The 27635-nt window shown below is 38.0% G+C and overlaps 1 protein-coding gene across 3 annotated transcripts; it reads left to right on the top strand.

Annotated features, from left to right (window-relative positions):
- Window positions 1-79: 79 nt before the first annotated feature.
- On the top strand, window positions 80-26347 carry LOC127433849 (short transient receptor potential channel 4-like). Of its 3 annotated transcripts, none has more exons than XM_051686120.1 (11): window positions 80-509; window positions 6596-6999; window positions 9802-10320; window positions 19051-19387; window positions 19494-19633; window positions 21936-22264; window positions 22360-22555; window positions 22723-22917; window positions 23398-23439; window positions 23685-23774; window positions 25176-26347. In XM_051686120.1, the coding sequence occupies exons 2-11, from the start codon at window positions 6622-6624 to the stop codon at window positions 25740-25742; spliced, it is 2793 nt and encodes a 930-aa protein (XP_051542080.1). In that variant the 5' UTR covers window positions 80-509; window positions 6596-6621; the 3' UTR covers window positions 25743-26347. The 3 variants fall into 3 exon arrangements, with proteins under 3 accessions (XP_051542080.1, XP_051542081.1, XP_051542079.1); XM_051686121.1 differs by having other exon boundaries at window positions 80-514; XM_051686119.1 differs by lacking the exon at window positions 80-509 and having other exon boundaries at window positions 6310-6999.
- Window positions 26348-27635: the final 1288 nt, after the last annotated feature.

Here is a 27635-nt window from a genome sequence, read left to right as displayed (position 1 = left end):
TGAACGTGACTAACACACAGTATCAGATTTGGATCGGGCTCATCAGAGAGAGAGAGAGAACCTGTGGTTGCTTCTGCGCTCCAAGTCTCTTCACCGAGCAAAAACCTGAAATAGATGAAAGAGCCTCTTTTCAAAGTGCGATGAAACCTAAATGGAAAGAAGTACATGCAAGATGATAAACGATCACAGATTCCACAGATGTACTTTCTGGAGGTAACGAACATGTGACTCTTTGGCAAACTCTGCAGATTAGCTCCATCTTGAATGCGCAATGAGAGGATCAATGAGGCTCACTGCGCACGATAATCTTGATCAACCGCCGATCAAAGCGCGTGCAAATGGACAGCATTTCCCCGCGTGCAATTTCGACCGTTGCGCATTTTCGCGCTCTTTTCTCTGTGGAGGCGGAAGGAGTGTAACGGTTCTGGAGCTGTCATAGAGCTGTACACCTGTTGTACATTAGTTAGCTGGATTCAGACACGAGGCAGTGCAACATACAAAACCAACAGGTGAGGTGAGATCCCGTTATTTCATTAATGTGACAGTGTGTTCCAGTGTCCATTTTATAAACGCGTTTTTTCCACACAGTTAATTCCTTACTATAAGAACGATTCGTGTATTCACTAATAACTCTAATAACTAATTACTTTCTCTAGTAAATCTCTGAGTTTTTTTTAAGCGTTTCACTATAATTGCTTTATATAAACTACAGCCTACTGCCGCCTGAAATGTAGGCTGTGTCTCAAAACCTGGTTATTCTGCTTACCTAGACTGCGTTTTTGGCGCCAGCGCATGCAACATTTTTGGGAAGCATGGGCGCGTGCAGCGATTTTGGCCAACATATAGGGGATTTTGCTCACCTGAAACGCGCTAAACTACTTATTTGGCTACGTGAAACGCCCTTTCTATGCCCAAACATGCTGTTTATGTAGGGAGCTTACCAGTTTTTGAAACACAATCTGTCTTCAGTTGAGACGAGCGCACTGCGCACTAGTCTGCCAGTGGCTGGTAATGTGTTGATCAACCATTTCTGCATTACTAGGGCAATGCATTCTTCTCTTTACTCAGTACTTCCATTTCAGCAAGTGAGGGTTACAAACTCGAAAAATATCGAGAGTAAAAAGACTAAATAAAGAAAAAAATAGCACATGTGAGGACTACATGTTTGTCCTCACAATTATGCAATCTCATAAAGAAGACTTCACTTCACCAGCTGATAAGGTTCATAATTTGACCAAATAATGTCATAATTTAGATCTTGAAATGAGTTTGTAAATGTTAGGGTTAGAGAGTGTAGTAATCACAGTAATCTTTATATATTAACTGTTTGTTAAGTCTATTGAGGAGCATAATGATTTAACAGTATGTTTCTCTAAATCACAAGAGAAAGATCTCACCATAAAACATCAGCTTATCTTACTGGTTGACTGAGTTTATTGTAGGGATGCTCCGATACCACTTTTTCTCTTCCGATCCGATTCCGATATCGGAAATCTCAGTATCGACCAATACTGATCCCAAGCCGATACCAGTGTTGTTGTTTTTTTTTTTTTGTTTTTGTTTTTTGCATAATCAGTTTAGAATATCTTAGAATATATTAGAATTGGGAGTACTCTTTAAAATGTAAAGAAACACAAACCTCTAACTACACATTATTTCAATATAAATGTATAGCTTATTAAGAAACACTTTATTATTAACTAGTATACTGGATAATGTAGCAGCAAAATTAATAGTAATTCCAGCCTTCAAATCTTCAGTAGAAAAGAAACCAGTGTTTTATTTTTATTTTTTTCAAAAATGTTTCAACTTGCATCTGGACTTTAAAGGATTCAGATCTCTTTTTTGTTCAATTTAGTTGTAAGACATCAGTCCACTTTTCATTCACACAGTTATTTTTTTGGAACACATTCAACTTATATAATAGTATTATAAACAAATACTAATGATGACAATAATAATAATAATAAATTGTTATTAATATTATTATTATTGACTTTGAATTTTAAATACAACAGTAATATATTAAAACGTGCACTTTTTAAACCCTCACGCTTTTATTTTGACATTCTAATCTCTCCAGGAAGTCCTGTATGTGTCTGTTTGTAGGCAAGTTCACAGCAGTTTAATTCGCTTCTTATTCAAATTCTGGTAAAATGTACCTCCGGTGCCATTCTAAATGCATATTATAAGTGAACCGAACTATTGAGCATCTACATCTGAGATGCTGTTCTTGAGTAGCGCTCAAATACTGTGCACCGCTGTGAAGGCTAAAAATAGCCGCGAGTGCATCACCAGCCTGTGTGTGAGTTTGTGTCAACAGAGCAGCACCATTCACTAACACGCTGGCGCTGTGCATACTATATATTTACTTATTAAACACAGCCTTTTGTGATTCACAGAGCTATCGCACCAGGGCCGTAGCCAGGGTTTGAAAATTAGAGAGGTCCACGGTGAGGTATCAAGACTTTTACCAAAATAACACCTACAAACGCAACATATTCTATACATCAAAATTAAATATAAAAATTAAAGGACAGAAACCAATAATAATACTGAAATAATTTTTTAATCGCAAATGCAGTTAACAACATTAATACTGAATTTTTGTCACAAAGAAATGAACATTTGAAAATAAAGCATTGATTTTGAGTTGGGCAGCAAAATTTACTCATATTAACTACAGAAAAACAGCAAAAGTTAATTAACAACTAATTTATCTAGGGCTATGTTAACTCTGTTACATATTAATATTATCCAAAACAATCAATTGTTTTCCTTTTGCCAGACTCTTAATTATTTAAAGGTGCATCAGTAATTTTTTCCCCTTTAAAAAAGTTTTGCTCCTGGTGAAATGAATTGTAATTTTGAAACATATGTATAAAATCATGAGCACTCACATGAGATGAGGACTGTAGTCATATCAGTAACCTTATAAAAGCTGTTTTATTCTACATGGGGCAGGGGTGCCCTAATGGGGGCTGCCATTTTAGAATCACATGACCAGTTGAATACTACTCACTTAATATTAGTAACCATATTGTTATTGGACACTTTCACTCATTGTTTAAATTAATCATGACTGATTGTGAAGAATGAGTTTCTAAAATGGCATCTGTAACTGAAAACTGCTGATTTTGAATGATGCTGCATCCACACCACTAGGTGTCACTGTAAGTCCAAGATGACATGAACAAAGATTTACTGTGTTTAGCTACCTTCAATTCACCTTTTTCAATTAAAGTTCATTAGAACTAAACATATTTACAAAGGAGAAAAAGTAATAACTTCATATTTAATTCATGAGTGTCCAGGCTTTAAAACTTTTTTTTAAATTCTGCTTTGTAGTTGCATTTATGACAATTTACCATTGTTCGTGCATAGTATCCAGAGTTTAACTATGGTATTAGTAAGATCATGTTAATCACAGGTAAAAAAAAAAAAAAAAAAAACCCACCATGGTTAGATGTAATTATTGTATGTAATTAATTTGTAAAAAAATTATATATATATAATTATAAAAAAAAAAAAATCCATGGAATTTGTAATGAAAAACAATATCCTAAACACATGTAGAAATAATAAAAACAACCTCCATAAAAGTGACTTTTATTGCCCTAATATACAATATTTCATATTTTTGTAGGCTAATAATATTAAAATGTATTACAAATATATATACACTATTTCTGGCAAAATACCATAGTTACTACTACAGTTAATGTTACTACAGTAACTGTCAGGTATATTTCTATAAGGGTGCTGATTTGTGGAATGAAAAGCCTGTAATTACCGTTGTGAATGGAACAATGTTTTCCTGTTTACCAAGTCACTGTAGTTTAATATGACGGGCTGTTTAATCTTGTATCAACTAGCTTCAGCACAGAGCCTTTAAGTGTCTCGGATGGGTTTCCAACTGAGAATTCTGTGTCAAATTCAAATGGGTCGCACGCGACTCGCACTGTGTTAACCTCGGGACAGCACGCCGCAAGCGCAGAGCAGGTTTGTCAGATTAGTGAGACCGGCCCACTTTTACTCTGCTCTGCCGGCAAATGCACTGCGCAGCTTCAGGTAGCGCCATTTCGTCACACTCTTTTAGTATTTGTGGACACTAAAGAATCCAGCCAACTGTCTAAATGAAATTATACATGCATGCAGACACTCAAAGGAGTTATCAACCGCTTATTTTTTTTTTATTCAGTTGTACATAGCATCAAAATATATTTTTGAATATGAAAAAATTACCGAGGTCCAGACCTCGGTGACCTCATAGCTGGCTGCGGCCATGTATCGCACATCTTCAGGTGGCTTTGAATAAAATGCACGAGTCATATGAACTGCTTTAATGGTGTTTTTATGGTTCTTTTATGTCATTTTTGGAGCTTGACAGTAATGAACATGACTAACACACAGTATCAGATTTGGATCGGGTTCGTCAGACCGATACCCGATCTGTCTAAAAGCTTCAGTATCGGAGCTGATACCGATCCCGGTGTCGGATTGGTGCATCCCTAGTTTATTGCGGTTGGTTATATATTGATCTATAAGTCATCATAAGTCATGAGCCTATTATGAAAAATATTCATCTCGTATCCAGAGGGCACATATGCATATTTCAGCAATTACAAATAATTGTCGTGATTGACCCGTGACGGTGTTGTCCATTCAAATGTACATTTATCCAAATGTCAGCTTACAAGAGGGCATTTCCAGAGCTCATTTGTGAGGTAAGGTGAAGTATTAGACCCTCATTGCTACCTCAGACCTGCATATCATCAACATTTGCTAATGAGATGGCTGATAAACACAGTTCAGTACTGTTTAAAGCTCGCAATGCCCTGATAATCTAATTTTAAAGGGATAGTTCACACCAAAATGAAAATTCTGTCACCATTTACTCGCCCTCATGTTTAATTCCAAACCCGTATGACTTTCTCTCGTACATGGAACACAAAAGGAAATGTTAGGAAATGTGTTATCCTCAGTCACTGTTCACTTTCATTGTATGGATAAAAGATGCAATTAAAGTGAATGATGATGACTGAGGCTAACATTCTGCCCAACATCTCCTTTTGTGTTCCATGGAAGAAAGAAAGTCATACATAGATGCATTTCCCAAAAGCATTATTAGCCAAATGTGGTTGCAAGTTCCAGCATTACGAACATAGTTCAACGATTTGGTGTTTCCCGAAACCATAGTTTCAACGAACATTCGGAAACAGCATCGCAAAGTGTGTGATTAGAACTACAGCTCTCCACCTGTAGTTAGAAGCATAGTTCATTGTTAGTTTGCTGTGTGACATAATTTGACTGCGCCAAAATGCAATTAAATCATTTACCCCGTTTACATGCACTTAAGAAAACGGTTTATTCCAGGGTTTTTGCAGTAAGCGGAATTCTGAAACATCATGTAAACGAAAATGGCATTTTCCTTTCGCCATTTAAGTTAATAAGAAAAAGCAGTTTAACACCAGGTTTCTCCCAGAGAACATGGCTTATGTGGCCACATAAACGCATAAGCGCCGTTCTGATGGGTGTTTGAAGAGTGCGCATGTGCGTGAACAGACCGGATAACTAACGTGATAGGATGTAGCCTACCAACAAGACAACACAGCGGAAAGGATTAAACATTTCTTGGAATACAGTGGGAAAAGGGATAATCAGCCACACACACTATAAACTATACCAATTTATACACACCAGTTTAAAATTTCTACTACTGTTCCTCAGGTCCATATGTGTTCAAGTACACTGGGGGAATCCCAGAGTTTAAGTAAGAGGGAAACCCCACTATTGCAGTGCAATTCTGCTGCAGGTCATGATGGAAGGTTGAGGAAACAAACATAGCAACAACTCTGGTATATCTGGAAATAAGGCGAAGCAACAGAGAATAAAATAGCAAAGTCTTCCTCGGATGCCATGTTTGTTATTTATGCAAGCGTCACAGAGAAATTACATTGCTGTGGAGAAAGTTGTTTACTGACGAGCCACATGCATACGGGAGTAAAGGGAAAGCCGAAAAACACAGTGCATGTAAATGCATATGCTGACTTTGAGTCTTAAGCTGCTTTTTGGCAATAAACGGCTTTCTGGTGTCCATGTAAACGAGCTCATTGTCAACAGGTTGAAGTAACCTGCAGACATTCTGGTGTTATCTGTAATGGTAACAATATATATTCTTTACTTATGCTTAGTTTTGGACAAATATGAATCATACATTGATTGCATAAATCTACAGTATATCATTGTTTCCATTGTGTGCTCTCAGACTGGTGATGGCCATTAAGATCATGTACCATTAGAAGTGAGTCTTATTGAGCATTTGAGGTTTTCGCTGTGGTCTTCAACAAAATTCACAAATGTAATAACCTAATAACTAGAGAGTCCTCAGAGTGAACAGAAAACCAAGTAAATGAAGGCTCAGTGTCATGCTAATGGGATGTTGGGTGTGGAGATGACGGTTTACAATACTTAGGGCCATTTCCTCTGTAATGCATGATTCCTACCCTCATTAACCAACATACTTTCATTTGTCTGTACTGGGCCTCTGTTTGTCTCTTTTTCTCTCTCTTTTTCCATTGCTCTCCAACCCCAGTTGTCTTGCATGAAGGCATAGCAGCAATGTCACAGCTCTACTTTCGCAGAACAGACCACTTCTCATACAGGGACAGAATTCCGCTGCGCATAGTTCGAGCCGAGTCTGAGCTGTCACCACTGGAGAAGGCCTACCTGTGCGCTGTGGAGAAGGGCGACTATGCCAGCGTCAAGCAGTCTCTGATAGAAGCTGAGATCTACTTCAAAATCAACATCAACTGCATCGACCCTTTAGGACGGACAGCTCTGCTTATTGCCATTGAGAATGAGAACCTGGAAATCATCGAGCTGCTGCTCAGTTTTAACGTGTATGTGGGGGATGCTCTCTTACACGCCATCAGAAAGGAGGTGGTGGGAGCCGTGGAGCTGCTTTTAAACCATAAAAAGCCCAGCAGGGGCATGCAGGTAAGATAGTGTTCTCTGACAACACATTTACTTTAGAGTTTTGAGTTTAGGGTTTACAAACTTGGCAAATATTGGCGAAGGATGTCATGTTACGTTTATTTCAATCACTTTTGGCAATTTATAATATCTCAAATATACTACAGCTTTTGATTTATTCTGCTTTTAGAAAGGAACAGTATACATTTTAGAGTTACAATTTCAGTATATGCCTATTTCACAAATTAATCTCTATTGACATCCATAGCAACAAATAATTTTTTTCTCCCACTTATGTCAAACAATTTGTTGCAGTGGTACAGGTTTTTAGGAAGGTGTTGTAGTGTTTTTTTCTGCCATCTAGTGGGGGGCCATTAGGCCCATTTTACCCTATCATCTAAAATCATGCAACCTTATTTGCTAACATATTACCTTTTCAGAACTGTCAAAACAATACTCTCTCTGTGTGTGTTTGTTTGTGTGGACATGTACATGTGTGCACAAACCAAGTTTGAAAGTAAAAAGTCTGCAATTTTGTTTTGGAAAAGATGCAGTACCCATTGGAGCTGGTGGGGAAGCTAGAGAACAGTATGGGGCTAGGGGCTAAATTTGAGAAAATATGGAATATTTTTAGGCCAAATTTGATTTATAGATGTACAAAAAACTATTTATAGCTGCATAACATACAGAAAGCGTGAAGGTGAAGGTGAAAGGAATTGTTTCTTCCCATATGGGTTAAAAATGACCTCTTATGGAAGGAACTATTTGTTTTAAATTGTTATTTTTCTTAAACAATTATATACAAAAACGAATAAAATATATTTATTTAATTATTTATTTTGTATGGTCTTGATAAAGTCCCAATGTTTGGTTCCAGTATGAAAAACTATGCTGTATATAACATATTCTTTACCTGTCCCGGGTCATTACACTTGTTGTTTATATGACAACTTTCACCCCGTTTCCACCTGGTATTACGATGCATCTCGGGTGATCCAGTCACATCGCTGTTCACACCTGGTCGCTTAAATGTGTCTCCTGTGACCACTTGTGTTCGCTTAAATGCATCTCCTGTGACCACTTGAATTCGTATTTGGAGGGGAGGGTCTCTGTTTCATGATGACATACATCATTCACTATGTCAGTGTGTTACTGCATGATATTAAAGTAAATAAAGGAACCCACACAGACCCCGCCACCCCCCGCCGCCATACAAGCTAGAACCACTACTGCATGTGAGGGGTGGTGCTTCACTGCTGCCGGGATGCATACAGGACGGATTAGCGTTTTCACCTTAAATACGACGTGGTCACATGCGTTTTTGACAACATTTGTGTGTGGTTTTTGTGATCAGATCACCCAAAACGCATCTTAATACCAGGTGGAAATGGGGTCTTAGTTAAAGATACACATTTGCAGTACACTTTTTTGTAATTAATTAAATCATTAAAAGTTCATTAAAACATTAAAATATATTACCAATGTATAATATAGTTACCAATTTATTATGAAAATAATTATATTTGAAAAAAGAAATCATGGCAGAGTTTAAACTAGCACTCTAAACTACTCTTTTCCCCATTCGTCTCGCTTACACCTGCAGGAATTCCCAGTTCCCCGGTAATACCTTCTTTTGTTAAATGACTGTAAATGTGCAGATTATCTGCAGTCAGTTTTAGACTGCTTCAAACAGTTTGATTTCCAGACTATGGCACAATAGCTTAACATACTAATCCTTTCTAAAGGAGAATTTTCCCTCCAGACTTAAATTTAATTAAAAGTTTTGAAAAAAGTGCTCATTAACAGAGAACTGTGCAGTGCAGTTAGTTTTTTCCTGATATATCATGAAAATGGCTTGCTGGGTGGGAAATGATCTTTTTTCCCCATGAGCCACAGTGGCTGGTGAATGCCCAATTTTACCAGCCACCCATATTTTTTACCCAGCCGATTTCATTTTTCTGATTCAAATGAATGGAAATGGCACTATATTTAACATGAAATTAAACAAACGCAACAAAATAAAGTTGTTTTTATGCACCACTATACATCCAAACAAACAACCAATCAGACACACATATCAACGACTTTCCCTTTGTTCTTCAAGAAATATTGCATGTGTTGTTGCTGAAACCAGCATTTCTTGTCGAAAGTTAATTCCAAGACATTTTACAGGTCACCCTTCACAGACATGGCTGGCAGACAAGCAACATTTCCAGTATTTAGTATGCTAAAGGGAAAGAAATTTGATTTGACAGGGTATAATGTTTATTGTCCAAATGCCTGAAAAATGGTACTTACTAAAAGTGCACCCATTTTGTTTGAAGCCCCTGCTGCAGATAAAGTGCTATGACGCTGGCCTCACATGGTAAACTGATCATCATGCCACCATATCTCACTGAAAAATAAGGTGGATTTGTTATTGGTTGGGAAAAGGTTAATAGCATAATTAAGTATTGATTTCAACTGCCAAAGACAGTTTTTTAAAACAGAATGACCGAATCATGCATTGAGCAACTTTAAAAGACAGATTCTCAATGAAAAAGCACTTAGCTGTGTTGCCTTCTGCTGATGAACTACTTCATAGTGCATCAGTCAAATTCTTGTGTGAATTGTGTGAATTCCAGACTAATCTTTGTAGATTGATGGTTAACAAACCTTCCTTGAAATAACATCTCAGCAAGACATCTAAACAATACACTCAGATCAGAAACATGATAATACAGTAGCTCATGGCTTGTTCATTGTGGTGATCAAACCAGGCCTGATCTTCACCCACTATGCCCCATCACCTAAGCTGTAGGATTTCACATTTCTCTTTTTTTCTAGGTTCCTCCAATTCTCTTGGACAAACAGTTCTCGGATTTCACCCCTGACATAACACCCATCATATTAGCCGCACACACCAACAACTATGAGATCATCAAGATGCTGGTGCAGAAAGGTGTATCCATGCCCCAACCCCACCAGGTGCGTTGCAACTGCATGGAATGCGTGTCCAGCTCAGATGTTGACAGTCTGCGACATTCCCGATCCCGTCTCAACATCTACCGGGCCCTGGCCAGTCCCTCACTCATCGCACTCTCCAGCGAGGACCCCTTTCTGACGGCCTTCCAGCTCAGCTGGGAGCTTCAGGAGCTAAGCAAAGTGGAGAATGAATTTAAGTCAGAGTATGAGGAGCTTTCTCAACTGTGTAAGCAGTTCGCCAAAGATCTGCTCGACCAAACGCGCAGCTCCAGAGAGCTTGAGTTGATTCTGAACTACAGGGATGATTTGAATCTACTTGAGGATGAAGGGAATAATGATCTTGCAAGGCTGAAACTGGCTATCAAGTTCCATCAGAAAGAGGTGAGTGGAGTGAGCGACTGGTAGGTCATTAGCAGTAGTACATTTGAAATGAATTCAACAGAAACAACACTCCAGTATATTACAACGACATATTGCTAACGCAGGTGTTTAGCAGCTTGTTTCAACAGTCACAAACTGTATTTGGACTGCTGCCTTGTTTATTTACACAATGTGTATAATACATTTCAGGTGGTTTTGTGTTTCAAATCTATTTATTGGATTGGGTTTTGTAAAACAGCTGGATTTTTTTCACCCCAGAAAGTAAGTTGTGTGTGTGCTTTTTTTATTTGGTCAGGAGAGATGCTGCTGATATGCAGCAGCATATGGATCTATGTTGCCCCCTGCTGTACACATTAAACATTACTAGCTAGTTTGGTAGGTTGTCTTCATATTTCTTCCTATTGCAAGGGAGGTGTATGTGTGAGTACATACTAAACTATACTCTGTGGACAATGTTGTCATTCGGAAAAATAATTATAATTAGCTTTATATAAATAATTTTGAAGTCTAAGGTATGTCCCAATTTAGATAGCCAAGTTAACGTGTGTGTCTGTGTGTGCGCGTGCATGTGTGTTTGTCCATAAACTTTCACGCTCTTTATTAAAACGTTCTAACTCAAATTTTCTGAAGAAATGAAATGATTTGGTAGTACATACTGTATCTACTAATGAGGTTAGTGTTAGAGGTAAGAGTTCTTAATTTATTGTCAAAAATATTTTTTAACACTTAGAAGTAGAACTTCCAGGTTTTTACTTTGCCATGCAGTTGTGGTGTGTGTGTGTGTGTGTGAATGTGCTTTCTTAAACATAATGAAGCCACGACTACATGCCAGGCAGAATAATAAAGATTCAACATCCTGAAAAATACTGTTTCATTCTGACTTTAATGGATTTGAGAACCAAAAAAGAGAACCTTAATAGCAATTATACAGTATGTCCAAAAATCCAGAGTACAAAAAGAAGGCCAGTACATTAACAGTCCCCTTTTTTATTTATTTCATTTTAAATATATTTATTTGACAAATATTCATATATGGTTTTAGGAGAATTTATGCTAAATTACGCTTTAACCCTCCTGTTGCGTTCAGAATCTACGTACATCTTTTGCATTCGCGAGTCAATTTCAACCTGGTGGAATTCAATCTTATAAATCATTCATAATCTGATGGTTTTCAACTAAAACTATATTGTAAGTCATTAATAAGTCCGTAACTGGGGGGGGGGTTTCACCGGACGCCATGCGAGAAGCAGACGTGTGAATCACGAGCTCTGCACACTTTGCTAGTTTTTAAATTATTTTCATGTTATAATCCGGTGAGATTCGATACACCCAATTTCATATTTGCTCTTTGAGGTAAACATGGCAAAGAAGTCAAAATCCTCAGATTCTGGAGACATTTAAAGATTCTTACGTGCTCAAGCTGACACCCCCATACAGGCCACGAGCTGGGGAATCGATTTGGAAGGCATGTCGGGAGAAGAAATTCAGCGTCAACTGTCCAACATCTCAGTGATGCTGACGAAGGTTGTTGCTGACTTGGAGGATCTCGCTGTAATACGGCGATCGATTACGGCGATGAAAACAAAATCCTCTGAGTTGGTCACAAGAGTGGCAGATGTTGAGAAGATCGATTATCTGGAGTCAATGGAAAGGGAATTATCCGCTAATCCACCCACGTCCAAAACAGACTTGGAACACATTTTGGAAAAACTGGAATATCTTGAAAATATGAGCCGAAGGAACAATATACAAATTGTTAGAATTCCTAAGCATGAAGAGGGCAGCGATATGGTGAAATTTCTGGATGAGCTCTTTCTGCGTCTGCTCGACATAACAGGCCATAAACTGGAAACTGAGTGAGCTCACAGAGTCCCGGCTTGCGGATCTGCTGAGGGAGACAGGCCCCGATCAATCCTGGACAAATTTCTGAGATCATCCGAAAAGATCTCGTGTTGCGCCAGGCGAGGAGCAAAGGAAACCTTTCTTGGAAGAATCACAATATTTTCTTGTTCCCGGACTTTGCGAATTCGACAAGAGGGAAATGCGATCGGTTCAAGGAATGTAAGAAACTTTTACATCAACGGAAGATCACTTTGCATTGACGTTTCTGGCCAAACTGAGAATAGAAACGAAGGATGGTCGCAAAGTATTTACATGTCCAAAACAGGCACTCTCCTTCATAAATACATTGGAGTGAATAAGCCATTTGATTGTCACTCGATTGTCTGAGGAAGCTGGGCACCATTTTTTGTTTCTTTTTGCGTTGGCTCTGCCTAGCGGCTGAAGTTTGTTTTGTGGAATGACACTTCCTTCAAGAAACTTTTGCATTGACGGAAGATCGTTTTTACACTGAAGTTCCCGGCCAGATTGAGAATGGACACTATGGATAACCGCAAAATATCTACATGCTCACATTAAGGACGTCTTTTATAAAGTTGACGAGCTGAGTAAGTCATGGTGTATTTTTTTTTTTTTTTTTTTTTTGCGTGTCCTCCGAGTGAGTTTGGCTCTTGATCATCCGAGGAACCGGGATGCCTGTTTTGTTTCTTTTTGTGTTGGTTCCGCCTAGCGGCTGGAGTTTGACTTGTGGAATAACACTGCTTTGGGACAGTTGTGGAAGAATCTGTTCGTTCTTTGTGCTTATGCCTCCTGTTGGCTGGAGTTTGTTTTTGTGGAATATTTTTAAGGGACATTAGAATGATTACGTCATCTGCCGTACTCATAAACAGCCGGCTCACTAAACAATTGTTTGCCTGTCCGAGGAAACTGAACGGCTTTATATCAGCTGGAGTTTGTTTTGTGGAAGAGCACACCTTCGAGACAGTTCTAGTGAATGAATCTACATGTTCTTTGTGTTTATTCTGCCTGTTGGCTGGGGTCTGTTTTACAGTCTGTTTTAAGTATTTTCTGATATGTAATTTTGCATCACAAAATTTGTATAGAAGCACCGGAGTTGAGCAATCCAATGGCAGTTGTCGGAGGGGTTCTCGTAGGTGTACATGGACCTTTTGAGTTTAGAGGGATTGACTCTGGTTGGCGCTGTTGTGTGTGGGGTTAATGCACATGTTTTTCTTTTTTGTGTTTGTTTTGTTTGGGGGGAAATTTGGGGTTTGATTGTTGCACTAATGGGGAATGTGGTCTGTATAATCTTGTTTTTGACACACAATTTATTTATTTTTTTATTATATCAATATGTCAAATGTTAATATGAGTAGGTTATCTCTCTCCACATGGAATGTGAATGGGTTGGGGCACCCCATAAAAAGAAGGAAGGTTATTTCTTTTCTTAAACGCAAGAAATATGATATAGTGTTTCTTCAAGAAACGCATCTTTCCCCGCAAGAAGCTGAAAAATTTGGGAAGATATGGGGTGGACATGCTTTCTTGAGTGCTGGCTCAAGTAAGAGCAGGGGAGTCATTATACTGATAAATAAACATCTAAATTCAAATGTCTTAAACAGAGTAAAGATCAATTAGGAAGAGTCATTATTGTTTTAGGAGAAATTCAGGGGCAAAGTTTGATTTTTGGCTAATATTTACACACCTAACGCTGATGATCAGGGCTTTTTTATAGATCTTGAGGGGATGTTGCAAGCCGCTGGCACCCCTCATGATATAATATTGGGAGGAGACTTTAATCTTTTGATGGACTCAGTCCTTGATCATAGTGAAGCAAAAGTGTGTAAGCCCCCTAGAGCAACAATGACGCTTCACAGGATGTGTAAAAATCTTGGTCTTACAGATATTTGGAGACTTTTGAACCATCTGGTAGGGACTATAATTTTTTTTCATGAGTCCATAAGATTTATTCTAGAATAGATTTTTTTTATTTTTTATAACTAAGTCCCTCATTTCATCTGTTGTTGATTGCTCAATTGGAAATATCTTAGTCTCAGATCATGCCCTGGTGAGTTTAGAGGTGTTGCCACATACGGAGAAAAAGAAATCATATAGTTTCCGCTTTAATGTATTCCTTTTGCAAAATCCTGATTTCCAACAAATGTTAAAGACTGAAATCAGTGTTTATATGGAGACCAATTGGTCCTCAGTATCTTCTGTGGGCATGGCTTGGGAGGCACTTAAGGCGGTTCTTTGGGGTCGGATCATACAATATGCCTCATTTACCAAAAAATCCAAAGCCCAAGAACTCGTGGAGTTGCAAGAGAATATTAAAAGTGCCGAAGCAGAGCTGAAGCGCAGAATGTCGTCTGATGGCCTCAGAGAATTGACTAGATTAAAATACAGCTATAATGCTATTTTGTCGCGGAAAGTGGAGTTTTTTTTGTTCAGGGCAAGACAGTCATACTTTGAGTCGGGGGACAAAGCAGGGAAGCTTTTGGCTAGATATATAAAGCAGAGAGAGTCTTTTTCTACCATTCCCTCAGTGAAATCTGCTGAGGGTGAAATTTTTACTTCGGCCATTTATATTAATAATGCCTTCAAAGAGTTCTGTCTTGATCTCTATAGTTCCATGTTTTCGTCAACTGATGAAGATATTAGAAAATTTGAGGAACCATTAGAACTCCCTAAATTGACGACTTATAAAAAAAAAATTCTCTTGATTCTGAGATAACCTTGGTGGAACTTGAAGAGGTAATTAAGGCCTTGCCTACAGGCAAGGCTCCGGGGCCGGATGGTTTTGCTGCTGAATTTTTTAGATCTTATGATACAGAATTGGCTCCAATTTTGTTAGAAGTTTATACGGAATCATTAAAGAATGGAAAGCTTCTGCCAACCATGACACGAGCCCGGATCAGTCTGATTCTTAAAAAGGACAAAGGTCCAAGCGAGTGTAAAAGTTACCGTCCAATTTCCCTGATTCAGCTAGATGTTAAAATTTTGTCAAAAATTTTGGGTAACCGATTAAGTAAAGTTATGGCATCTCTTATACATATAGATCAGGTGGGGTTTATTCGGGGCTGTAGCTCTTCTGATAACATTAGGCGTTTCATTAATATCGTGTGGTCAGTAGCGAATGATCAGTCTCCGGTCGCTGCCATCTCACTTGATGCTGAAAAGGCGTTTTGATATGGTAGAATGGGATTATCTTTTTGGAAATGTATGGGTTCGGAAGTACATTTATTGGTTGGATTAAGTTACTTTATAGACACCCTGTAGCAGCGGTACAAAGAAATGGATTAATTTCAGATTATTTTACTCTGAATGGGGCACTCGGCAGGGTTGCCCTCTTTCCCCATTATTGTTCTGTCTTGCCCTGGAACCATTACCAGCCACGATAAGAAAGGAGGATGATTTTCCAGGGGTGATTGCGGGAGGTGTGGCGCATAAGCTTCTGCTTTACGCAGATGATATTTTATTATTTGTCCCTGACCCCACTAGATCTTTGCCTTGCCTCCACAGAATTATTAATTCCTTCTCCAAGCTCTCAGGATACAAAGTCAATTGGTCTAAATCTGAAGCTTTGGCTCTGACAGCATACTGCCCGGTAATGGCTTTCCAGCTGGGTGCCTTCCTGTGGCCCAAACAGGGCATTAAGTATTTGGGTATTTTATTCCCAGCAAATTTGTCTGATTTAGTTAGAGTTAATATTGACCCGTTAAAAAAAGTTTTTCGAGTGATGTGGACAGGTGGGCTTCATTACATTCATCGATGATTGGGAAGGTTAATGTTATTAAAATAAATTGTATTCCAAAATACAACTACCTACTACAGTCACTCCCTATAGATGTCCCCCTCTCTTATTTCAAGCAATTTGATAGCATAGGAAAATCCTTTATTTGGAATGGTAAATGTCCCAGACTACATTTCAACAAACTACATAGGCCGATTGACAAAGGTGGGCTAGACCTACCCAAGATTTTGTTTTATTATTATGCGTTTGGTCTCAGGCATTTGGCTCATTGGTCGCTTCCACCTGAAAGAGCCCCTCCCTGGTTTTCTATTGAACAGGAAGTCCTTGCCCCTATTTTGCCACTGCAAAGCCTTTCTATCAAACTAACCGGAGAAGTTAAATCACACCCCGTTATTTCACATTTGCACATCATTTGGACAAGAGTGGCCAGAGTATTTAATTCAGACATTTATTTAAATGTTGCCTCAAGCATATGGCTGAACCCCAAATTATGTATCAACAAGTCCCCTTTCTGCTGGTCAGAGTGGATTGTGAGGGGGGTTACTACACTCGGCGACCTGTATGAGAGTGAAGTGTTGAGATCTTTTGAGAATTTGTGTCATCATTTTGGGATTCTCAGTTTTATAGGTATTTGCAACTGCGCCACATGCTCTGTACTGTTTTTGGGATTAGCACACACCCCCCTAAGGCGGCAGGTGCTTTGGGAGAGGTGATTGCTGCTTTTGGAAAAGGTCATGAGGCATCAGTGTATTACTCCCTGCTAACTCAGGGTCTGGGGGATGGAGCTTTAACTTCTCAAGAGGTTATGGGAGAAAGATTTGAATTTGGTATTGGAGGAGGGAGTGTGGACTAAGATTCTGAAAAATGTCAAGTCTGTATCTAGAGATGCAAGGGTTCACCTTAAGATTTTACATAGATTTTATTGGACCCCCTCTAGATTATATAGGCTTGGTCTTAAAGACACACCCACCTGCTGGCGATGCCAAGCAGAAGTTGGAGACACTACCCATGTTTTTTGGGGGTGTGTTAAGATCCAAGATTTTTGGTTAAAGGTTCAGAATTATTTGTGTGATATTTTGAATGTTCAAATTTTGCTTTGTCCCAGACTCTGTATTTTGGGTGATGGGGCGGTCATGAATTTGGGGGATAATCACATAAAAAATTGGGTTCTGACTAGTCTCATGATTGGCAGGCAAGTAATTTTAAGGGGTTGGAAGTCAAGTGTAGCACCCTCTTTTTCGGAGTGGTGTGTGGAAATGGGGAGGGTAGCTGCATTTGAGGAAGTGGTAAGTAGAAGGCTGGGGTTTAGGGACTTATTTGTTAAAAAAATGGGGCAAATATTTAGATTTTTGGGGGGACTCTCGGGGAGGGGATGTAGAGAGTGTAGTTTAGTTTAATCATGTATGTTTATTGTTATTTTATTTTATTTATTTATTTTTAAAATGTTTATTTATTTTTTGGGATTGTTTGTGTGTGTTATTATGTGGGACCACAGGGGTGTCCGTTGGGGGTCAGGGTGGGATTGTATTAGTGGGGTTTAAATGTAAAATGTTGATTCTTCGTATATGTGTTGAGTTTTTCTCTGTTATGTGTATATGAATCAATAAAATTGTTCATTACAAAAAAATACGTCCGTAACTGTTCATACATGTAAAAAGATTATTTTTTTTTTTTTGCATGTTAACTGTCAAATAAAAAAGATATTAATTAATATGCTATTTTTTGTTGAAATAATAAAATGTCGAAATTCTTTGACATATCAAAACTACAGCAATGTGGCAATTACTAGTAATTTAAATTAACTTCATGGTCAAAAGTTATGAAACCAACATATTCTTTTTCAACTAAACATCATCAAAACATTTGTACAACTCAAGTTTACAACATTAATACTTCTTTACTTGCATGAACCACCGAATGTTGATGCGTGAATATGTAGCAAGGTGGTTCGGCATCAGATGGCTGCAGAGTAAAATGTGGACAATTTCCTCTTCCAAGTCCTGTTTAGACTGATGTGTGCTTGAACTTTTGCTCTCGCCACACCCCCTTTAGGCCATTGTACCTTTGATTTAGTTTATTTGTTATGTTTGTAACATCTGTCATGTCTGTTTTGTTCAGGAATTTGTGTGTGTCTGTGTGTGACTATATGTGTGTGTGGATGTTTGTAAACAAGATGCAGTCCCAGTGAGAGACAAAAAATGTTTGAGAGAGTATGGGAAAGAGGCTAAATGTAAGTAAAACGTTATAAGAAAAAATCGAATTCATAGATGTACAAAAAAATTGACATCATGTGTAAAGCCACAATTGATGTTTTGTTCAAAATTGACCCGCGAACGCAGATGTAACAATTTTTATTTTTTTAAATCAGAAAAAATTTTGATAGTATTGACAAAGTCACATAGTTTGGTTCCTGTACTAAAAACTATGTGGTATTTAAAAATCATTATCTACCTATCCTCAATAGGAGGGTTAACCTAATGAGAAATGAATGAAAACATCAACTACAGATGGCAATTGTAAATAGCCCCATTAGATCTTATTACATGAATGCATGTTTAATTCACACATGAGTCAGTGTTTGGCATGTTACATTTCATGTGCAAGTCAGATGGTTTCAGAAAAGGTGCAGAATGCTCTCTTCATCATCCTAAAATGATTTAAACCAGATATGATGAAAACCAGACAGAGCTGCCTGAGATAAAAGAACTGTGTGTTAATGTAAGCCTATTTTGCCTTTGCTCTTTTGAAATGCCACTTGTTTCTCATTATGGTATGTCTCCGTTGTTTGCGCTCTCCAGCAGAGAGAGTGTCTTATGCAGCTGCTGCAAACTCCGAAAGATTTTTAAAATCTCCTCTCATAATAGAAGGAAGAAAATGATTTTGCTTTAGTGCACATTCCAGTGTGAAAAGGCCAGCAGATCATTCAATTATCACTGGGTTTATAGAAGTGCAGTCGGGGTTTCAGCAACTCCACACATTATTTATACTATATGTTTTAATGTCTTGATTGTTAACAATGAATTACGTTCATCTGTTTTTTATTACTCCTGTGTAAAACTCTTTGAATGTGTTCAATATTAAATGTCCTTGTCGGTTTCTCAGGATACAGTTTAACTGACAGCAATTTCTTTGGTTAGTTTGTAGCACAGCCAAACTGTCAGCAGTTGCTCGCCTCTCGCTGGTATGACGAGTTCCCAGGCTGGAGACGTCGCCACTGGGCCAGCAAGTTCACCACCTGTATGTTCATTGGGGTCCTCTTCCCTCTCTTCTCCCTGTTCTACCTTATCGCACCCAAGAGCCACTATGGCCTCTTCATCCGAAAACCATTCATCAAGTTTATATGCCACACTGCATCATACCTGACCTTCCTTTTGCTCCTGCTGTTGGCCTCCCAACACGTGGTCCCAGTTAATGCTATGCAGCAGGGCCCAGCGCCCACCACTGTGGAATGGATAATCCTACCTTGGGTTTTAGGTAATGTGCTTTGGGCTGCTTTGACAGAGAAAACATCTGTTTGATCTGTTAAATATGATTGTGGTTGGTTTTACATAAATTATCTTTGAAAATCTTTGCTTTTCAGGCTTTGTATGGGCTGAGATCAAACAGATGTGGGATGGTGGATTTCAGGATTACATTCATGACTGGTGGAATCTTATGGACTTTGTCATGAATTCTCTGTATCTGGCCACTATCTCGTTGAAGATTGTAGCCCACATTAAGGTAACAAATGTCATTGCTAATATGCAATACTGCATTTAATTTCTTTAAGGTTTTCCCATCACCAAAAATAAAATGTTACATTTCCTATAGATATAGAATAAACCTCATAGATATAGAGTAGTATTTTGTCCTTAGGTGTGACCCGCCTTTAAATCTGAGTTTTGTGCTAATCAGCCATGACCCCAACAGGTGACAGGACATTTTGTTGATTGCTTAGTGTCTATCCACGATTTTCCTGGACAACGAAATTACCCATTATGCTAAGCGTGCTACCAACGAGGATGCTAAAGACTTCCGGTTTGTAGCTTGTTCCCTTTACCAAGCACTAAAACATAAATAACAGTCAGAACAGGCTGAACAGTCTGTGTTTACGGAATGTAAATAATTTTCTCACTGAAAGCTGTGAATGACCTGCACTGCATGGTGCTATTATCATCAATGCCTCCCGGTGTATGGCTTCTTGCAGGTGAGGAGATTTTTCTTACAGACAGACAACAGCAGCCGAGGTGATGGGGGCAGTGATGGAGACATTTTCTAAGTAAGCTGCTTGGAAAAAGTACTGCTAATTCTGAGACTGCGGGAATGAACGATTGTCTCGTCGCATGCGTTAGTTTCTCATTACATTAAAAGAATGAAGCATAGCGATGTCAGTTTCGCAAAACATTCAAGCTAAGACCGATTGATCGGGACAGTTAAAGGCATCTGACTGTAACTTTGTCACAGAAAATGGCTCGTAAAATCGGGACTCTCCCAGTTTTATTGGGACGTCTGATCACCCCAACAATCACACACATTCCCAGGGTAAAGTTAATCATTAGACACTAGGCTCTCACTCTCTCTGTATCTGCACACGCACTGTGTGTGGGTGTGAGAAAGAGAAGACATGTAGCGCACAGTGACAGAGGAGCCACGTAAAAATGGTTAAAATGAAAACTAAAGTGCTGGGTTTCATTGAGGAAGGGAACACTGAGGGGATCTGATGCGCCATCTTTTTTTTTTTTATCTGTCATCTGTTATTAAGTTAAATGCAACCTCTGCATATTAAATCTTTGTCAACTTGAAATGTTTTGGGCATTAGTAGCTTTTTAGGCTTCTTGTCATAACATTCATTTCTTAGTAATTTTTAAAGTTTTCTGTAGCTGTTTTGACATCCTCTAACAACACAAAATCCTCCAGAGCCTCCGGTGCTCACCATCACTAGTAACTTGGTCTAGCTGATAAAAAAAATAAAGTGGAAGTGTTGAGCATCCTACAGGAAGTCTCTCGTCGTAATGGTGCCACTTGTGGAGAAGTGAGGAAAAATGTGTATAGAGCACAAAAGTCTGGTGTAAAAATCCTATTTATTTTTTTTTCATAGGGTAATTGATTGTTAACATTAACTTATAAACCTTTAGGATAGACCTACCGTGAGGTCTGATGTTGATAAATATTATACAATTCTGGTTATTTCAACTTTTTAAAAAAATCATGTTTAATAGCGGAATTCGTGGTGAAGAACTACACTACCCATGATCCACCAATCAGAGAATTGCGGCAAACAAACCATAGCAAAAGAGCCACACCGACCACCCACTTTCATATGGCACTGCAAATGACGCAATTGAGTTGGTCTCCCTAATCTGTCAAACTACTTATATATTTGTAAAAATCTCAACATTTTGCGATATATTTTAAATATATTTATTCTATACTTATAATCAACTTTAAATAAGTTGTTTGATGTTTTCACATCCTTTTTAATTCGACTGTGCCATTCGCAATGCTTTATTGCATTCATTCCGTCATTAAAGACGTTAAGTACATAGTCTTGTACCATTTTATCTTTTTGTCCCATTTTTGAATAAGGTTTTGCTTCAAAACAAAGTTTGTAATGTTGTGATTCACATCAGAGCTGGTTGGATTGGTTCATTGCTGATAACTCTATTATGAAGAATTTTTTGAAATCCCTATGGAAAAAATTTATGGGAAAAATACTTCCCGAACCAAGACAGCTGAAAAAGTGGGCGGGGACAGTTGCGCTCTACTTCTGCAGGGTTGTGCTGGGTAACCCCACCCCATTGAAAATCCCATTCCACATAACTGTATATTTATAATACAATATATTCTGATTGGCTGAGATCTGTGGCGTGCAGTATTTACATTTTCAGTGTGGACACACCAATTTTTTTATCGCTGGAAATGTATCATATTACACCTTGTTGTGCTAATCTAGGCTAATTCTATGTTTATAAAACCAGAATAGAACATGACCAGAGCATTAAAAAGATGACATACTAAATTCTCAACACCTGTCTTTCTGCAGTATGAAGACTGCAAAGATCGGAAGGACTGGGAGAAATTGCACCCCACCCTGGTTGGCGAGGCCTTGTTTGCCATTGCTAACATCTTTAGCTCCCTACGACTAATTTCACTCTTCACAGCCAATTCCCACCTTGGCCCCCTACAGATCTCTCTTGGCCGAATGCTGCTGGACATCCTCAAATTCCTCTTCATTTACTGCCTGGTGCTGCTCGCCTTTGCAAATGGACTCAATCAGCTGTATTTCTATTATGAATCTGATGGCAAATCTGATGCCCAAAATGTCACATGCAAGGGCATTCGCTGCACAGAGCAGAACAATGCCTTCACCACGTGAGGAGCTGTAGTTTTCTAACATCCATTTTGCTTGCTTTTCAGAGTTTGCCGAAATAGTGATATTATGTTTTGTATGTTTCTTTTTTATTCAGTATGTTTGAGACACTACAGTCATTGTTCTGGTCCATATTTGGTCTCATTTCCCTGTATGTGACAAATGTCGGCCCCGATCATCAGTTCACCGAGTTTGTTGGAGCCACAATGTTTGGTACCTACAACATAATCTCTCTTGTGGTTCTTCTCAACATGCTTATTGCTATGATGAACAACTCCTACCAACATATTGCGGTAAGTGGTACAAATTATTGTTTATTTTTGACAAATAAAAGTTTAAAAATGCAAATATTCCATGTCGTTTCTCAAATAAAGGACTGTATGACTGGAATGTGTATCTGTCTTTCAGTTTTTGCTATGTACTGTATATTCAACTTGTCTTTTCTGTGGTTGCTCCACAGGATCATGCTGACATTGAGTGGAAGTTTGCCAGAACTAAACTTTGGATGAGCTACTTTGAGGAGGGCGGCACGCTGCCTCCTCCTTTCAACATCATTCCAAGCCCAAAATCGGTGTGGTACCTCATTGGATGGATCAAGAGCCACTGCTTAAATGTTCAAATCAGAAAAAGAACAGAAACATTTGGATCACTTGGGGTAATACTCCATTTGATTTATTTTCTATAAATAATTAATATCAAATGGATAGTTCTCCCAAAAATAATTATTCTGTTACCATTTACTCACCCTTATGTTGTTCTAAACATGTATGTTTCTTTCTTGCTTCCATGAAACACAAAAGAAGTTATTAAGCACAATGTCCAGGCTGATGGTGATTTATACTATCAAGTTCCAAAAAGGACAAAAAAACAACATCATCATCATCATACAAAGTAGTAGTCCGTACAGTATGCTATATTCCTAGTCTTCTAAAGCAATACAAATGAACAATTTATGTTGTTGCTTATTTGACATAAAACTTAATGTGCTGAACCAAAATGTGGGTGTTCATTTTTTTCTCTCTTTCTTTGACAAAAATGATGGGAGCTGCTGGGAGTTTCACTACCTTTTAATATACCAAACAAGGTGTTTTGAAAAATCAATACAATAGAGCTATTCCATCTTGTTTTTTTTTAGATGCGAGCAGCTGAAAACGTTCGCTCAAATCGTCAGTATCAGGTAATGGTGTCTCTTTCAAAGTAACTGATCATTAAATCTGTCTAGAAAGTGCACTTTGCATCAGATCACCAGCTAAAAGGTTACAGCACCATTCCTTTTGATTTCACACACTGTATTAATCTCTAAAAAGAGAGGACACTTCTACTCCTCTAAAAGGCTTTATGGGCTGCTGGTTTATTCCATTATTTGATGGCACTTTTTGAGGTCATAAATCTAATTAATCTTGAATTTATCTCATTTTTTAGGAGGTGCTCAGAAACTTGGTTAAGCGGTATGTAGCTGCAATGATCAGGGACGCCAAGAAAGAGGAGGGGCTAACAGAGGATAACTTTAAGGTATTTAAGGCTACCTGCTTAGATAGTGGTTTTGCTTAGTACCCCTAGATCTGCATACATTAATTAAAGTAAAATTATTAATAGTGAGAGGTAATGACTAATACTGTTTGGGTAGGCCAACCAACATTACCTTTTTATCCAAATAGTAGTTTATCCAAAAGTGAAGCGATAACAACAACTTGTGAAGCGTGAATGATTTGATCGTGCTGCAAATCTGTTGTTGACTAGTGCAGTTTCATAACACGCTTTAAGAGTGTTTAATTGGCCATTCAGCTCATAATTAAAACGCGATTATGACGAAGGATTACAACAAGCGGTAGACTGGCAACCCACATGCACGTGTGAGACTTCAAATAAATAAAATACAACCCTCTCTCTATCTGTTGATTGCATGCCATAGGTTGCCAAACCCTGCCCTATAGTTTCCCATGTACACTTGACTAGAGTAATATTGTCAGTAATCAGAAGTAGCGACTAATACTATTTAGTCAGGCTGATCAACATTACGTTGTTCTAAATAGTAATTTAATTTAGTCCCTACAGTCTAGGTACACTTAAAGGGATAGTTCCCCCCAAAATAAAATTCTCTCATCATTTACTCACCCTCATGATGTCCCAAATGTGTTTGACTTTCTTTCTTCTGCAGAACACAAACAAAGATTTTTAGAAGAATATCTCAGCTCTGATGGTCCTTTAAATGCAAGTGAATGGTGACCAGACATTTGAAGCTTAAAAAAATCACATAAAGGCCACATAAAAGTGACTCCAGTGGTTAAATCCATGTCTTCAGAAGTGATATGATAAGTGTGGGTAAGAAACAGATCAATTTTTAAGTCCTTTTTATTTTTTTTATTTTTTTACCACAAATCTCCACTTTCACTTTCAAAATGTGATAGAAAGTGAAAGTGGAGATTGATAGTTAAAAAAAAAAAGACTTTATCATATTGACCTGTTTCTCACCCACACTTATCATATAGCTTCTGAAGATATGGATTTAACCAGTGGGGTCTTATGGATTACTTTTATGCTGCCTTTATGTGGATTTTTTTTTTTTTTGGAGCTTCAAAGTTCTGGTAATTATTCACTTGCATTGAATGGACTTACAGAGCTGAAATATTATTTTAAAAACTTTGTTTGTGTTCAGCAGAAGAAAGAAAGTCATACACATCTGGGATGGCATAAAGGTGATTAAATGATGAGATAATTTTTATTTTTGGGTGAACTATCCCTTTAAATAAAGCCAAATAGTTAGTCAGAATGCTAAGATCCCAGTTGATGTGCTCCATCAAATGATGTGCCTTTAGTATGTACTAACTCTGATCGCTGATTTGTTGTAACATGGATTTAACATAATCTACTAGGCCTGTTTAACTGAGCAATGCGTGAATATTTTGTTGATAGGAACTCAAGCAGGACATCTCAAGCTTCCGTTACGAGGTCATGGGAATGGTGAAAGGTACCAAACTTGGCATGCCAAACTCAAAAGTGAGTACAGGAGCTTCGAACCTGGCATATCCTGACAATTCACTAAAGTGCAATCCTGTTCCTGCTGGAAGTCAACTAAAGGGCAAAAAGAGACTGCAGAGTTTCACCACCTCTATCATCCAGGAGGGCGGCACCAAAGCCAATCTCTGGAAGGCAGGCCTAACTGATGGTTCTGTCCCATACAGGACTGTTAGCTCTGGACTGAGCCATCAAATGAACTGCAAAGGGACCAACAACCCAGGCGAGATTTACTCAGTGTCCGAAGAAGCAGGTGAGTCCGAAACAGAAGAACAGAATGATGGTGAACATGGAGGAAACCCAAATTGTAGGGCAGTTAAGAACAAAAATAATGAAACTGATGAGAGAAGGGATAAAGTCACTAAGACTATGGAAAAGGACAATGATGAACTCTTACACATGCGTTATATATTTGATGAAGTAATTGATGAAGCAAACAATGGACAGGAAGGATGCAGATTATAGTATATAAACGCTGGATGATGCAAAACATTGTAATTCTGAATAGAAGTGATGGCATTAAGCAGGAACATATTCCTTGGATAACAAATGCCCCTTGAGATTGCTGTTCATGGATGAAGGAAATGGATTTAATCAAGGCCACCACCTGGTTAACCACAGAATCCTGAACTCTCACTCCATCCCAGAAGCAGCTGTGGTGAATATCAAGTGCAGGGCCTATATTATCTGATCATCAAGTGCAGTACTGGAGTCTCAGGGATGATCTCCTTTAGGTGTAAATGGGGTCCAACGTTGTCATTTACAGTAATTTACACTATACCAAGTGTGTAAACTATCTAATTTATCATTGCTCTGCTCCTTTCTGCTGAATCACATGAGGGCGCAATTGCTGGCCCCTTGCTATTCTACCACTTTTATTCTTGCCTTACTCTGTTAAAGTTAGCATTTTATGCCATCTGTGTTTACCGTAAGAGATGTCATTACTGTCATGCAACCTAATATCTTTAATAAAGGTTACTATGCAAGTTTTTAAACTTTTAATCATGTTTCTCATAGTGCATGAGGCAGTTGTATAATAATAGAATGAACAAGATGGTCTTTTTTTTTTTTTTTTTTTTTTTTATAAAAGATTACAGTTCTTAACCTCAATTAATAAATGCTGTTTCATAAAGGAATCTGGTTATATCAACACTAGATAAGCTGTAAATCATTACAAAATACTATAAAATCATGTTAATCATGTATGATTTACAATCCTCCTCTTATCGTTTTAGAGTTAAAGTCACTGAGAACATAGTATTATTGCAAAGTCTGCGCAGCACACCTCCATGTGTCAGAAATATAAAATTCAATTTAATAAACTGAAAGCTCTTCCCTTTTTGCTTAAAAGGTTACTGCCCCATATTACATATCATGAATTAATGCACACATATTAATAAATGGATATATGCTGATATGGTTCTCCTTCAGTTCTGTTATTATTTTAGGGATCTAAGAGATTCGATGCATAATTTGACCATTACAAAACTGAATGACTTTGAACATAATCGAAGACTGTGAAGTGTTTAAAAATTAAGAAATGAGTAACATAAATGAACTTAAATGATGAGTGTACACATTCAAACACATTTAGTATAGAGTATGTACTGTGTATGTGTGTGTGTGTGTATGTGTATATATATATATATATATATATATATATATATATATATATATATATAATGTATGTACACACACACGCACACAGTGTTGGGTAACGTTACTTTTAATAGTAACTCGTTAGAATATTGCGTTACTCCTTAAAACAGTAACTTAAATATAAAGTTATTTTTTTATGGAAAGTGTTACTCTTAGGCGCATTTTGATACAACTTCAATGGAATCATTTTTAATGCTACCAAAATATCATAAAAACGGTTTGTTTCATGAATCAAACTACTTGTTTATTATTATTTAAAAAAAGTCGAATCTTTTTAGAAACTAAGACATTTTCTCTACGTACACAATCATGGATCCGTTGCATGGAGCGACTGATCCAGAGTCATCTTTTCTCATCCCATTCTCCCAGTTACAGGGAGCTGTAACACAGAGAAGTTCGGATGCATAAGTCAGTGAACTGAGCAAGTATTTCACCCTGTGTATCATGTCGTGGCCAGTGGAAGACTAGTCTTATAATCCCTCTGCCTAAATGCGTTTACTTATTTTTTAATGCAGTGTGTATTAACACATGAATCAATCATGTTTCACTCAACCGAATATTGACCTCATAGTACTCTCAAATATGAAATGCGCATGCGCGTTAGCGAGTTGATTGACAAGCGATGTCTGTATCTAAAAGGTGATTGGCTCTTTTACCTGCAAGGCAGGACTGCCTTTCTACATCCATTGACTGTTGGGT

This window comes from Myxocyprinus asiaticus, chromosome 43 (genome assembly GCF_019703515.2).
Source record: "Myxocyprinus asiaticus isolate MX2 ecotype Aquarium Trade chromosome 43, UBuf_Myxa_2, whole genome shotgun sequence".
In the NCBI taxonomy this organism is placed as follows: domain Eukaryota; kingdom Metazoa; phylum Chordata; class Actinopteri; order Cypriniformes; family Catostomidae; genus Myxocyprinus; species Myxocyprinus asiaticus.
The sequence above is the reverse complement of the archived record's forward strand: the minus strand, read 5'-3'. Positions and strand labels throughout refer to the sequence as shown.